The sequence below is a fragment of the Nannobrachium achirus genome (assembly GCF_963921795.1).
Source record: "Nannobrachium achirus genome assembly, chromosome: 11".
NCBI lineage: Eukaryota > Metazoa > Chordata > Actinopteri > Myctophiformes > Myctophidae > Nannobrachium > Nannobrachium achirus.
Window position 1 is genome coordinate 18,701,583 of NC_137820.1, and position 14,944 is coordinate 18,716,526.

The window sequence follows — 14,944 nt, forward strand, 5'->3', positions numbered from 1 at the left end:
TGGTATTGTCTGGTAGATTTGTTTACTTGATGCCGCAGGTTAAAAGCATCGTGTCAGAGATTGTGGCGAGGTAGGAACACATAGACCAGTTGAGGTTTGAGCAGCAAACAGTGACCTAGCTCTGCCCACCAAAGTCTCATTTCTTGGTTATGAGGGCATTGACTTCGTCCTCTGGCTTCAGGCCGTGCCACTGAGCAATTGGCCGGCGTGGGTTGGCCAACATGTCGGCCCAATGGCGGTCCTCAGTCCCAGTACTGGTGCTGCCCAACAATACTTTCCCGATCGCGTCGTTCTTCCCGATCTTGTCATAGTCCAGCACGGTCACTGCTAACTGCACCTTCTGAGAAATTGAAATACACATAGACAAATGTTTAATCACGTTCTGGTGTGTGTGTGTGTGTGTGTGTGTGTGTGTGTGTGTGTGTGTGTGTGTGTGTGTGAGCTAGAGAGAGAGAGAGAAAGAGAGAGAGCGATATGAAGATATGTTTGCGTAGTACCTCTAACTGTTCAGCCGTCACTTCAAAGCTGAATGACTCATTGTAATAAGGGTTAAGAGTATGCTTCTTTATTGTTGTTTTCTTCTTCTTGAGTCTTTTTCCATTCTGCATCAAGTGGATCTTCACATATGGGTCTGAGAGAGAGCAGAACATTACAAGTCTAGAAACACCCAAAACCCAACAGGTTGCTAGGGCAAATGCAAAGGGTGTGGACATGACATGTCTGTATATTTACAGGTTGATAACAGGCCGGACTACTGAAAGTAGTTTGTATAAAATTCCAACTAGAAAGTGCAAAACTAAGAAGGGTAGCATGTTCCTCTGCACATGTTACGCCCTACCTGGGTGAAACTCCACGTTGTCAGGTGACGAGAAGTGGTTGGTCCAATGCACTTTTTGTCCCTCAAAAGGTTACAACGTATTAAGACCAGAACTAACAGTTTCTGTAACTGCAGATGTCCAAAGGTAGATGAGGGCCCATAACTCCTCATCAGTTCAGGCAATTCATATAATTAACTGTGTCCCCCAGTTAGTTTGTCTATAATAATTGTACAACTTTATGCCATCCATCTTCCATCCCCTCCTAGATAAACTTTTTTTTTGCTACGCTACTCCTCCCACAGTTTTGGTGGCTCGCACTTGGGCCATATGTTAAATCGACCGGCTTCATCTGGAATCGATTCCTTGCATTTTGCTAAAAGATACAATACATAGTTTAAGTTATATAAATGTGAAATTGTGAATACAATTTCTCCATTGACTTGAATTAAAAATTTAACTTTTCCCAAATATGGAGATGACTGACATCATAGATGTCTGACATCATAGACCACATGAGACTGACACAGTATGTCCATAGAGCATCGCAGTGAGGTGTCGGAAGTCCATTTTCCATTCATTTTCACCATAGGGTTTTTCATTATCAGCCACAAAGTCGTATTAATTCAATGTACTTACCACTAGGCTGGTGGTTGTAAAATGGTTCTATATGCTCCTGTAGAACCCCCGAGTATGTATGCAATCACTCTAGTTTTAGTAAAAACATGTTTTAATCAAGATCGCACGGAGAAGAACTGCAATTCCCATACTGCTAAACATATCTTGCGGTTACCGCGTAAGTAGCTACTGCCCCCTGTCTTCCCGGCGGATTATTGCACATCAGCAGAACTCCGTGAGCGATCGTCTTTCTTTTACAAATATGATGCACTATGTTAAGGATGACGATAAGAGCGTCCACAGAGATGACAATCACTACATTTCAGGCCATATGCTGGCCTGGATAACTAAACTGAGCGTGATTTAAGGGCTATATTTCAGGAAACAACAACAACATTCGCAATGCATTCTGGGAGTGTAGTTTCCGCAATTTTAAAAATAATGATGTACACAGTCTTGTACCCTGCCCTTTTTTTCAGCTTTCTAATTAATCTTTGCATTCAAAAAAATGTGAATATTGACATGATCCCTCTCCAGCCGAGGTGGCTTTGTCCAAGGCTTAAAAACGTTTAAATAAATACTTTATGAAACGTCTATGGAAGAAATGAATGCGGAAAACGCTTCCGACACCAGAGTGAGGACGGGGTGGGGCTTCAACTGCGATGCTCTATATGGGCATTCCAAGATATGGGCTCAATATTGATGACATCAGTGATCTCCATTTGGGCATGAAAGGGACATGGACTGACACGGAGATCTCCATATATGGCCATTAATGTATTAGTGAATAAAATTGGACTTCAATGGGAAAAATTCAAATGGTAAGACGAACGTGTTACTCGCATCACGATCACGGCAACCACAATTTCCAATTTCATCTTTCTAGTTTTTAATGCACCAGACACAATTTTTGTATGTGTTCATGCTGATGTGTACAGTGATTGTAATGTATTGGTTTTTCTGTCCCGAGAATGCATCAAGACAAATTCCATGTTTCATTGAAATGGTAATTAATAAGTGAATCTTGAATCTTGGTTCACATAGATGCTGTATTTAAGAGAGACCGTCAACTGTTTTTATAGAGACTATAAGGGCTTTTGGAGTCTGAAGGACATTGTTAAGGACCTTTCCTGACTCTGTAGTGGCATCAAACATGCAGTTGTGTGCTGGGGCAGCAGATAAAAATAGACTACAGAAGCTGATCAAGTAGGCTGGCTCAGTCCTGGTGTACACGCACACGCTGAACTCCCTGGAGGTATAGGACAAGACCTCTCATCAACTCCCCTCTGACTGATGATGTGCCAAAGAGATTTATCGCATCGTGCTTAAAATTGCCATATGCCTTATTATACTGCTCTGTTTTATTTCCTCAGTGTTGCTGTAAAATCTTAATTTCCCTCCATGGTATACAGAATCTCTATAAAGATATCTTTGGCACTCATAAACTGCAGCACATATACAACCAATGACATGGGACATTAAACAAAAGACTAAACTAACAACACAATGAAAAACAATCATTTCAATGTTCTGACATGCTGAGTGTGGGGTGGCATAGCTGTGGGGTGGCATAGCTCAGGGGTAGAGAAACCGTTATTAGAGCACGAAGGGTTCCCAGTTCGAATCCGAGCTCCCCCTGAGTTAATGTCGAAGGGTCCTTGGGCAAGACTCTGAACGCCACATTGCTCCCGGGAGCTGGTTGGTGCCTTGCATGGTTTCCTCCGCCACCGGTGTATGAATGTGTGCGTGAATGGGTGAATGTAATGCACAATCTCTGTAAAGTGCTTTGGATAAAAGCGCTATATAAATGCACCATTTACTGAGGTCAGTTTCTGTCAGATGGCCCAGAAACTTAACACATGTACTGTACAAGCGTCTCCATGTAATTTGTCTCCTTGAATAGCAACTCAAAACTCATAAAGTGGACACATGCACACGCACGCACACACACACACACACACACACACACACACACACACACACACACACACACTCATTTCTGGATTTATAGATAGATGATGTTGTTAAATCATGACTTCCAACTCTCCTTGGCTCACCTGACAAACCTCCCACATCCATCTTCTTGAGGTTTTTAGCCTCCAGAACCACCACTGTCAGCTTCCCTGCTGTAGGCACATACCTCAAGGATAAACAGATATCACCTAGTCTCTCACTCTGGGGAGAAACACAGTTGTTGTTACAGTTAGCTCTCGTGTTTTCATTGTATACAAATGTGACGCCATATTGACTATTGCATTTATACACACATGGAATCCCAAAGCAAAAAATGTAATCCCAGTAGGATTTCTTTGCTATGTATGTGGTTCCAACTTCTCCCTTCTTTTCTGAGCATCTCACCTCCTCCTTCTCTGCTTTCTGCAGGTCTCTCCACTGGTCCGTTGACTGGCTGAAGTCCATGCTGCTCATGGGAATCTTTATGTCACCAATGGCATCGTGTTTGGAGAAACGATCAAAGTCATACACCGTCATCACCAGAGTTTTACCACCCAGCTCGGTGTATGGTACCTGTAAGTACACACAAACACACACGAGAAGATGTTGCCCAATGACCATGGTTGTCAAGGCTAACAGGAACTGAAAGTCAGGATAATATATCGTTGTTGTCGGGTGGAAACCTTGTATGTCCAAATCCTTCCTTTTTTTTGTTATGCTTTTAAAAACTATTTTAAATAGTGAAAATAGCCGATCTACAAGCAGTTGTGTGCTTGTTGATCTGCTATTTTCACTATTTTTGTGCGACACTTTTGTATGATGATGAATAGGGCTTTCATTTACGAAAAAACATACAAATTTGAAACTTGGAGATATGAGGTTTCTGCCCGACAGTGACGATATGATACCGTAATTTCAACCTTAAAAGTGAAGGTCTCGTTGAACGTGGGCTCCAGGGTCTTCCTGTGGACTTTGGTCTCAAACTTTTTCTTCTTGTCGGGCAGCAGGTAGACTTTCACGTAAGGGTCAGAGCTGCCTCCTACGTCCATGGCTGGAAGCTCAGCGGCCTGCACGATACCTACTACCAGCTGGGGTAGGACGGCACAACATCAGAGCCAGGGAGAGCAGGGACATTTTAGGCCAACTGAGAAGTGGGAGGACGTCGGGATATGATATTGAACTGTCCAAGTGAACAGTAATACATCATGCTGGATATCAGTGTCTCACCGTGTTGTCTGTGAAATTGTAGTCTAATGTGAAATGTAACCTGCCCAGCTTCTCTTCCTCCTTGGGCTCTTTGTCCGACAGCCCCGTTTCTTTATCATCCTCATCCTCCACGGGCTATGACACGCACACACACACACACACACACACACACACACACACACACACACACACACACACACACACACACACACACACACACACACACACACACACAATGTGACAGAGATATACTATTTCTAGCTATCAATAGGTCTTACAGTATGCCTCGCAACCTGTGGACAGCAGCCTGGCTATTTTAAGTTTGGACGAGTGTATTAAGGGATTACTTTCCAGCCCAGCACAATGCAAGGTGAGATTTAGCAAATTAATTTCAAACAGACAGGGTTGGAATTAATTCGTGAAATCACCCCAAGGCCGCTGTGTTGAACTTGCTACAGAATGTAATACCGGGCATTCTGCCACTGGCATTCTGTGTCATTTAATCCACTGGCACATCATTTAATGTGGCCTATAATAAGATAAGCATCAGTGGGTTGAGATGTTAATTGCTTGTTTTGAAGACGGTGCACGAGAAGTGCACATTATGCCTCCACCTACAGTAGACTACAGGGTGAGCGATGTGCAAACAGGGCATCAGTCCTAACACTCACAGACAGGTTTATGGGTCCAGGGTGACAGGACAATGATACATTACAAGGACAATGCATCTGCCGGGAGATAAAGAATGTGCCGGAGTCTGTATGAATGGGGGTGTGTGCGACTGTGCGTGTGTGTCTGTGTGCGCGCGTGTGTGAGTGCGTTTGTGTAGCCTACCTCTATGAAACCTCCATCCATTTCGGTGTCAAAACCTCCCTTGCCCTTCTCTTTTCCCTTCTTCTTGTCCTTCTCCTTGTCCTTCTTCTTGAAACACTTCTTCCATACACACCCCATGCACGTCAGCACCAAGCACAGACTCACCATGCACAGGGCAGCCACAGCCCACGATGGCACTGCAAATACACATGAAGCATCACACGCAGAACAGCATTAAACACATCTGCACTTTGGCCAAAGACAACATGAACCCCGATGCAAACAATAGGTGTCAGTGATGGGACAACCCGTGATGCCCTGAACATCCTTCACTGTTACAGGTCGAGAGCTGCCAGACTATTGACTCACTGCCGAGTTCTCGCAGCTCAGTCATGAACTTCTTGCCATCGTGGTGTTCCCGGCCGGTCTCTGGCGTCGACGTGGCATTCGACATGTGGGTGGGGGAAGGTATGGCGCTTGGCACAACGGGGGCAGCTCTGCGACTTCCTGTCATGGTGCAGCGGGGTCGTCAATGGATCCACAGTTTCCACTTGAAAGAAAGAGAAAAGGGAGTGACAGACGAGAGAAAAAAGACCATTCATTCAGTAGATGGGACTACCACTGGACCTCCTGCAGAAATTCACAACAAAGCATTTTGTGGCAACACACACTCATTCATTCACACTTGCACGTAGTTCTAATAAATGCTTACTGACCAATGTACTAGCATGAATTTGTGTGCTTATGGACATTGTATGACTGTCAGTGTCAGATGGCCGCTCCTGTTTCTGCTGGCCTGGCACTAACTCTTGAACACAGGATACACAACCCTACTTGCCTTTGCCAAAGCTGCTGACAGAGTGGGGAGGGGAGGATGAGTAGAGCTGGGGAAATCGGACGTATGCCCCCCCCCCTACATCACCACGCGTGGACGTGCTCTACTTTTTCCACGTTCCATGGCATGCAATAGGTTACAATACGTGCCAAGGTTACATTTAATGACTCGGGCGCCAACCTGTTCGGAAGAGTTTCTAAACTCATCAACAACAAGTCAGTGATTCACCCTTGCGACTTGCGAGAACGCTTTGATATGTTGTTTATCTATTCCGAACACGTCCCAGGTGTTTAAGTTTGTGTCTGACTCAGCAGATGCATCACAGACCCAAACATACTGTACATTGACCTTCTGGAGCTCTGTCTGCCAAGGATCTACAGAGGTACAGTAGGCTCTGCTGAAAGTACAAAGGCACAACTTAAGACCTCCCGAAGTGCCTCATTACTGCAGCAACTGGCTGATTTTGAGGGTATTTCATTCGAAGCAATTCAGGTCAAATATTGACAAGCAACCTATCAGTTTCAAATCTTACTTTACTATTAAACCTTTCTGATATTAACAGATATTTTCATAATAAATTATTTAAAATGTTATTATTTTGTAATGCAAAAGTACAAGCGTCGTCACATTTCTCTTTTGATTGGATGGAAAATCTTATTGAATCACATTTTTCAAATTAGGAAGTTATTTATTCATTAATAATAAATACATAATATAAAATTACATATATAAAGATAGTTTCTTGTTTTTATGAAGTGCAAGTCAAATTAATGTACAGAGATAACAAATGCAGATACCTTCCTTTGTTGTGGCCCTATCATTGCTTAAATAAGTGCAACAACAAATGAACGGCAATCACATCATACAAACCTTAAACTTCTTCAGCGGTCAACAAAGCTGAAACTCTCATCCTAACAGTGATTGATTAGCATTCAATGACACAAGGTCACCGCAAAATACGGGAGTCACGCCTATCATGCTGTTAATCCAGCATTTTACTCCGCTTTAAACTCTTTCTCATCAACTAACAGACAGTGACCCCCACAGATCAGCCGTAATTTCTGATTTACCTAGGCAATTCCTATTCACTGATCATAGATCAGAGAGAGAGAGGCGCATGGAAAATACTTCACACAGAGAGGGAGAGAAACATAAACAAGAACTTCACACAGAGGGAGAGACGCCTAAACAAGAGACGAGTGATGAGTGAGAGCAGAGACGTACCTGTACCGAGTCCCCGGTCCCAACACTGCCGCTGAGGCTCACAGGTACTCCCTTGGCCGCTTTGGAGAGAAATTAGAGGGGAGGAGCAGGAGGAGAGAGGATGACAGGAGCGGAGAGGGTAGGAGAGGCGGAGGGTGAGGGTGAGATTAGGGAGGAGTGGCAGTGCGCTGTCCTTTTGTTTTTACCTCCCACCATGCTCACATTATGGAGATGAGATGCACAGGTGAGTGAGGTGATAGATCAGAAGGATGAGAGAAAGAGAGGGTCGCGTTAGATACCAAGGAAGTCCAGGTCAGAATGGTTGCTATCGTCACACTTTTTGAGCATCTGTGTGTGTGTATGTATGTGTGTGTGTGTGTGTGTGCGGCTGTAATGTATGTCTCTGGGGTGGCGTGCCTTCCTCTGTATGTGTGAACAAATGTTATTTTCTGCAGACTCAGGTCTCCGGGGCTTAGTTGTCCGCCTGTTCGATGCCCCACCTCTGGTGACCTCTAATCCATCTCCCATAGGTCACCCTCACCAGACCAGTGATGAATATTCATTAGTGTAGTGACACGGCTATTTAAAGGCTTGTTAGCATACTGAGACTTCAGCAGGAGGGGGTATTTACATTTGCACTTGACAACTTGTGTGCGGGTGTGTGCGTGTGTGTGCGTGTGTGTGTGTGTGTGTGTGTGTGTGTGTGTGTGTGTGTGTGTGTGTGTGTGTGTGTGTGTGTGTGTGTATCTGGCTGCTGCAGCAGTCTTGTCTCATATTGTCTATGATGTTGCCTGAATTAGAACGTTAGGATGTGGCTTCTGCAGCAACACAGAGATCATGTTCCGACCGGCCCCGCCCAGTTCACCTTGAGATACCACAGATGAACAGATACTGTACGAAGAGAGAGAGAGAGAGAGAGAGAGAGAGAGAGAGAGAGAGAGAGAAAGAGAGAGAGAGAGAGAGAGACTCCTTAAAGCATGCGCATACATACACACACATACTTAATGTTTTGTATATGAAGCCAAAGGTTCTGTAGGCCTATTATGAAGTTGTCAAGGGGAATTAATTTATTGAGTATCTGATAGGACATGACTGCATTAAAGCATAAAAAGCCTCATGTATCATTTCTATATGTTTTTTTGGCATTTTACATAACATGAAATACTTCATTCATTAGTACATGCTAAAGGTTTATGAGTATGATAGAACTTTATGAACCACTATACTGTACAACCTGCTCTTTGATGAAATGGAATACCATTTTGTTCTCACTGCAACAATGTGCAACCTTCCCCTTGTGTGGTAATTGATGTGATGGAAACCTTATGCATCCTACAGTATGTCTATAATGCATTATAATGTATTATAATCTGCGTATAACACTGTATAATTGTTATAAGCACGAGCCTGGGGCCCGCTCTTCCCTCACTGCTGAGTAGCTCCGGTGGGCAGGGACCCCCTTATTTCCAAAATGGCGAAAATCGGAATTATGATTTTTTTGGAAAATGTCTTAATTTTCTCAAAATTGCTGTGCTGTGTTTTTTATTCTATATCAAGTCAATACTGTGTGAGGAATCAACTGGAGTTCAAATATTGATGTTTTGAATATATGGGGAATACAATGGCATATCACGCACTGACTGACATCACTGACTGGGGCATACAGTGAAGGGACATGGCCCATTATGGGCTTGGAGGGTGTGAAGGTTGGGGGTGCAAAGCTATCAGAACCCAGTGTCTACTGGGTGTCTAGCTAGGGGTGGTGGATGGTGGTGGTAACAGAAGCCCTTCATGTGGGTAGAGCGGGGTATGGGGTGGGTGGTGGGTTTGGAGGTAATAGGGGGCATGCTGCATGCATAGTTGGTTGCTATTGATGGTGGGTCGAACCACTCCATATGGTACATGGATGATGCATAAGGCCCACAGGGGGAGTCCCTATGTCAGTCTGGATCACAGGATAGTCCCGCAAGTGGACCTCCATGCGGATCTGCTGGCTCCTCCTATGCCCAAGATAAATGTCCGTAGGCAGACATAATGATGTGGGTCGGCCCCCAGTGGTGTCTGGCAGACTGGCTCACAGGAGTAATGTTTCTAAGTAACATTACCAGGGATCATCAGTGACTTATCATTATGACTGAAAAGGTCAAACATCTCATCCATTCTACTTCTTTTTATTCCCAGTGACGCAATCTATTTGAAATCTGGCAACTCTCATTTGAGATACTATCAACTACAGAGTGCTTTGTTTTGAACGAACAGGACCTTCCTTCCTCGAGTTTTCTTCAAGTGTCAAAGTTGTTTAACGCAGAGACCTTCAAACATTTTAAATTAGACGTATAAACGAGCAGTAGTAAAAACTTCAGCTGTACTTTCTACTTTTCATGAAAGCACCAACAAGCAGTGGGAGAAAAAACAAGGATAAACATATTTCAGGGACCACAATGTTAATAAGTCACGAGACTTTCTTGTGTTTGTATTCTTGATGCTTCTCAGATGAACATGAAGTAACTTGTTTTTCCTGTATGATATGAAATAAAATCTATCTTCTGAATATGATGACAGTTTGGTGAGTTGATAAGAACACATGTATATGTGTGTATCACACTACGATGTCATCAGCTGCAAACATGACAAGTCTGTTTGCAACTATGTCTCCATAGTTAAAAAAAAAAACTCCAGAACAAAGACACAGTGTCTGAGCACAGGTGAATACAGAAAGCAATGCGTGTCTGTGATAGCAGCAGGGACCCTTATGCCCAGGGCCTGGAGGGTGGTTACACTAGGTCAGGATATGGAGAAGAATGGAGCACAGGGCATCATGGACTGTTCACCTTTCCCCTATGGCTGCTAAAAAGCTCCAGATAAAAAGCAACAGACAAAGGTAAACCCTGTCCTTGCTATACACTCGCCTATGGGGCTTTTAAGCCGTGACATCATTTTGTAGGCAGAGGAGAACTCTGCCCCCAGAGCATTTTCTGTCCCTCGCTATTTCAACAGATCTGAGACAAAAATAACGACTAAAGTATAATTCTAACACTTTCCTTTCAACAACAAAGAGAAGAAAAATCTGCTTAATATTTATCTGTGGAACCGAGTCACATTAAATGTAATACCTACAATTCCAAGTGCTTGTCAGGGTGGGGGTCCCCAGTTAAAATATGTTTATTTTGGGGGTCACGGCTAAAAAGGTTTGAGAACCCCTGGTATAGAGCACTAACAAATTCATCCACCAGGGGCATGGACAACTTCCTATCTAGCCAAGCTTTATAAACTATATATTTTTTAAAGAGAAAACAAAAAAATAAAAAATAAGCGAATATTCGACTTCGGTGAACAACGTTGAATAGTGACTTTGATATTCGAATATGCGAATATTCGAATATTTGGTGAATGCCCTAGTGTACAGGGATATTGATGTAAGTAGAATGCCTACCACCTATTGCTCTACAAAGCCAAGCGCAGTAACTACGAGGGGAGAGAAATCACTGATAAATGGTTTTAAAAGTGTTTCAACCGGTCAGCTAAATGAGATATCGGCATATACTAATTGCTTATCTGTTCTTGAGGTCATTGTTTATCTCCAAAAATCACAAAGGCTAATTTGACCTTTGGGATAGGCTACACAAATAAGTGTCCAAAAATGGAGTTACTGCACTTTGGCTTTGTAGGGCAGTAATTGAGACCAAGGGAAGTATGTGAGTACCGGGAGCTCCGCCCCCACCTCTCCGCCGAGACCTCCGACGAGAATCACAGCCGCACCATTCACTTGAATGGATATACAGCGGATTTTACACATTAAATATTAATTCTGTTTTGGACCCAGAGCTTCGAAATCTCGTCCAATCCGTCAACAAAGGCCTGGATATGCATTGGAAAAATATGTAGACCTTTAAACTTTTAAAACAATACGACAAAGGAATATATAAGGACGCAACAGCAGAATGAGGAAATCGCCTGTCTGCTGGACCTATACAGAGCCGTTTTCACTTTTCACTGATTTGTTTAGAGGCTATTACTCTCCATTACACAAACAACCAACCAGAATAAACTGCTTCAAATGTAGGCTACCTGTTTCTTATCATGCCGATTGCTTATAAATCTTATTTGATATCTCTGGCGCGAAATGTTCGCGATTCCTGACAAGTTTAGCTGCCGAGACGCAGGGGGAGAGGAAAGGGTGTCCACCAAATTCTGGGCCCTGGGTACAAGGATTCGCTGTGGGCCCACATGAATGTTCTTCATCGTGGGATTTCAAAAATAGCAAATCTACAAGCTCGCAGCGCGGCACTCAGTGCCACGCTATGAGCTTGTAGATCTGATATTTTTCAATCGATAAAGTCTAAAATAATTAAGGCCCTTCCACCGTGGGCCCTGGTAAGTCAGTCCCACTTTTCCCCCCCTTGTGACGCCCCTACCCACTGCAGTCGAAAGCAGAGTTGAAATACAACACTTCGCGTCGCTACCCCTGTTCATTCAGACATTCACAGACGTACATTACATATCAGTTGCTATTTAACATAACAAATAAGGTGTTTGTAGTCATGGGTTATTGTCGTTTAGGCCAATACAGTCCATTCATATTTAAATTGGTTTGAAACGGCTTTCTGTGGTCCAGCAACCATGGGCATGTTCCTTATTCCTCTGTTGCGACCTTATATATTCCTATGTCGTATTGTTTTAAAAGTTTAAAGGTCTAAATATTTTTTCCAATGCAGATCCAGGCCTTGTTGATGGATTGGAAGAGATTTCGAAGCTCTGGGTCCAAAACGGAATTAATATTTAATGTGTAAAATGTGTGTACAATCCGCCGTATTTCCCATTGAAGTGAATGAAGCCAGTAGCGGCGCGCTGTGATAATGTCGGGCGTAGCTTTTGGAGGGGGCGGAGCCGGTATAGGTCCATTGAGTAGGCTATTTTATGTTGCCTCTATATAACATTTAGGTTGCTAAAGTAATTCAATTGCCAAAGCCTGTCCAATATGTAACATGTAGGGCTAAGTATGAAAGTTATAGGGCATAGAGTGTACCAAAAGAATATCTATAGCCTCTATACTATATATAGTTAGTTCATCAGAAGTGTAATGCCTCTCAAATTATTTTATAGCATTCAAATTCACATAAATTCATATAAAAGACACTAATAAAATAAACCTGTTTCAAACTCTGTCACATAAAACATTACTAGGATACTGGATGAACAAGCTGTGATGTGCAGTCTCAACATTTTGTCCTTGGTTCGCTAAAATCATGTATATTTTTTGCTCTGTCTTTTCTCTTTTCCTGTCCTTGTGAAAAGACGTCTCTTTTATTCGGCCGCAACACTGACATGTAGGGCTGTCACGATTATGACATTTTACATGACGATTAATTTTCTCTCAAATAATTGCAATTAACGATTTAATTGTGTTTTTGTCTATGGCAATTACATTTCTGTTTGGCTTGTAGGCTTTGAAGTTGCACATGGTAGATATGACACATGACCTAAATATACAAAGAAATTACTGACATATTTGACAACTTTATACTTAAAAAAGAATATTGATAGTGGAAATAGCCGATCTACAAGCTCACAACGCGTCGCGATGCGACGCGTTGTGAGCTTGTAGATCTGCTATTTCCACAATTTTTTTTACTTTAAAAAAATATATGAACATTTTTCAACATGGAAACGATTATGACGATTATGAAAAATAATCACGATTAGACGATTATGTAATAATTGTGACAGCCCTACTGACATGTCTGCCTAACATTTGAGTCCCGATTTGACTGGCCAAATGTTAGAACTCATGCGAGTCAGTTAGCCATATCCTCCTTATATGGATGCTCCTCTTCTGTTTGTTCTGCTTCCATTCTACTCCTCTATCTCTCTTCTTTCCTATTTTATTTCTGTGCAAACTCTCCATTGATTTTGTGGTTGAGAGCTAAACCTTGCATGGAAGTTAAAACTCCAGAGGAGTGAAACAGTATCTTTGGGGTCTGGGGCATGATTTCCTGAAATTATGCTTGGGTCTGCAAATATGCAAACCCACTTTTACTGTATAAACCAGTAGTTCTCAAACTTCTTTGTGCCAAGGACCCCCAAATTGATATGCAATTGGCCACGGACCCCCATCGGAAAAGGTTTTGTGCTAGGGACCCCAGAAGAAGATTAAAAAGAATATATATACCGGTATATATATATATATATATATATATATATATATATATATATACTGTATATATATATATATATATATTAGGGGTGCAACATATCGAACCGAATATCGGAAATCGAATCGAACCGAGAAATATCGAACCGAATGACCCTGTACCGAACAATATAATACAATACCACTCCACATCCACATTCCCCTGGAACCCCCTCAAGGACCCCTAGGGGTCCGCAGAGCCCACTTGGAGAACCACTACCCTATTGGTTGGGTACCGTATTGTTCAAAGTTAAAACAAAATATTATTATATAAATTATTATATTTTATATTTTTTTTATTATTATATTTTTGTATCGAAAAAGTATCGAACTGTGACACCAAAATATCGAACCGAACCGAACCGTGAATTTTGTGTATCGTTGCACCCCTAATATATATATATATATATATATATATATATATATATATATATATATATATATATATATATCAAGTGTAAAAACTAGAAATAAGAATAAGCAAGGTGCTAAAAGCACTGTCCTTGTCCTTATAGTTGGTGGGAGTGTCAGTGATTGGGTAAGAGCGAGCTGTCCTCGACTAAAGAAATTCTTAGTCAACTAGCGGCTATAGTTGACTAAGAATTTATTTGAGGCTACCAGTATGAATTTGTTGACTAATCAATGACTTGACTCAAATCAACAAATCTGTAAAATTATGTTTGCTGCATACAATCATGCAAAGAACAGCATTTTAATTTTCAGGTAGTTTGGTGAGGTTGAGAACGGCAACTGAACATTCTAATGTTGATTTAGGGAATGAATTAGGGTTAAATATACAGAGATGTAGGCCTACATGAAAAATAATTATATTAATAACTATACCAAAAGTATCGGTTAAGGGTAGGCTACTGTCCTGATGTCTTGAAATCATTCACCTTTAGGTTGTTGTAGCTACTTGGGCAGTTTGACCAGCATTTATTTTAGCTTTATTCTAATATCTTACCAACATTTTCCTTCACTCTGTAAAATTTACCTTGGCTTTGGCGACCATTCCCCATCCCACACGCTAGATGGCAACGTTCGATAGGGGGACATTATTCCTCTCATCCGTTTCACACAGAAGAAGTGTCGTTTCTAGGATACAGAAGAAAGCAAAGCCTACAGTAGCTGTTCTACAGACTCACAAAGCGTTGCATTGCAAGCTCTTACAGGTCTCTTGAGACTGTGTGCCTTAGGAAATCTGTGTGCATGTGTGTGTGTGTGTGTGTGTGTGTGTGTGCATGTCTTACCAGCAGACACCAACAAAAAAGCCATGAACAGGGCCAAATCATCAGGCTCCAGACCCGGCAA

The 14,944-nt window shown here is 42.2% G+C and overlaps 1 protein-coding gene across 1 annotated transcript; it reads right to left on the bottom strand.

Annotated features, from left to right (window-relative positions):
* Positions 1–136: 136 nt before the first annotated feature.
* Positions 137–5,919, bottom strand: syt1b (synaptotagmin Ib; the record flags this gene model as incomplete). The annotated part of the gene is made up of 8 exons (XM_080736917.1): positions 137–340; positions 498–631; positions 3,491–3,608; positions 3,792–3,959; positions 4,307–4,474; positions 4,614–4,727; positions 5,427–5,602; positions 5,775–5,919. 8 exons carry the CDS (start codon positions 5,917–5,919, stop codon positions 137–139), a joined length of 1,227 nt encoding a protein of 408 aa, XP_080593043.1.
* Positions 5,920–14,944: the final 9,025 nt, after the last annotated feature.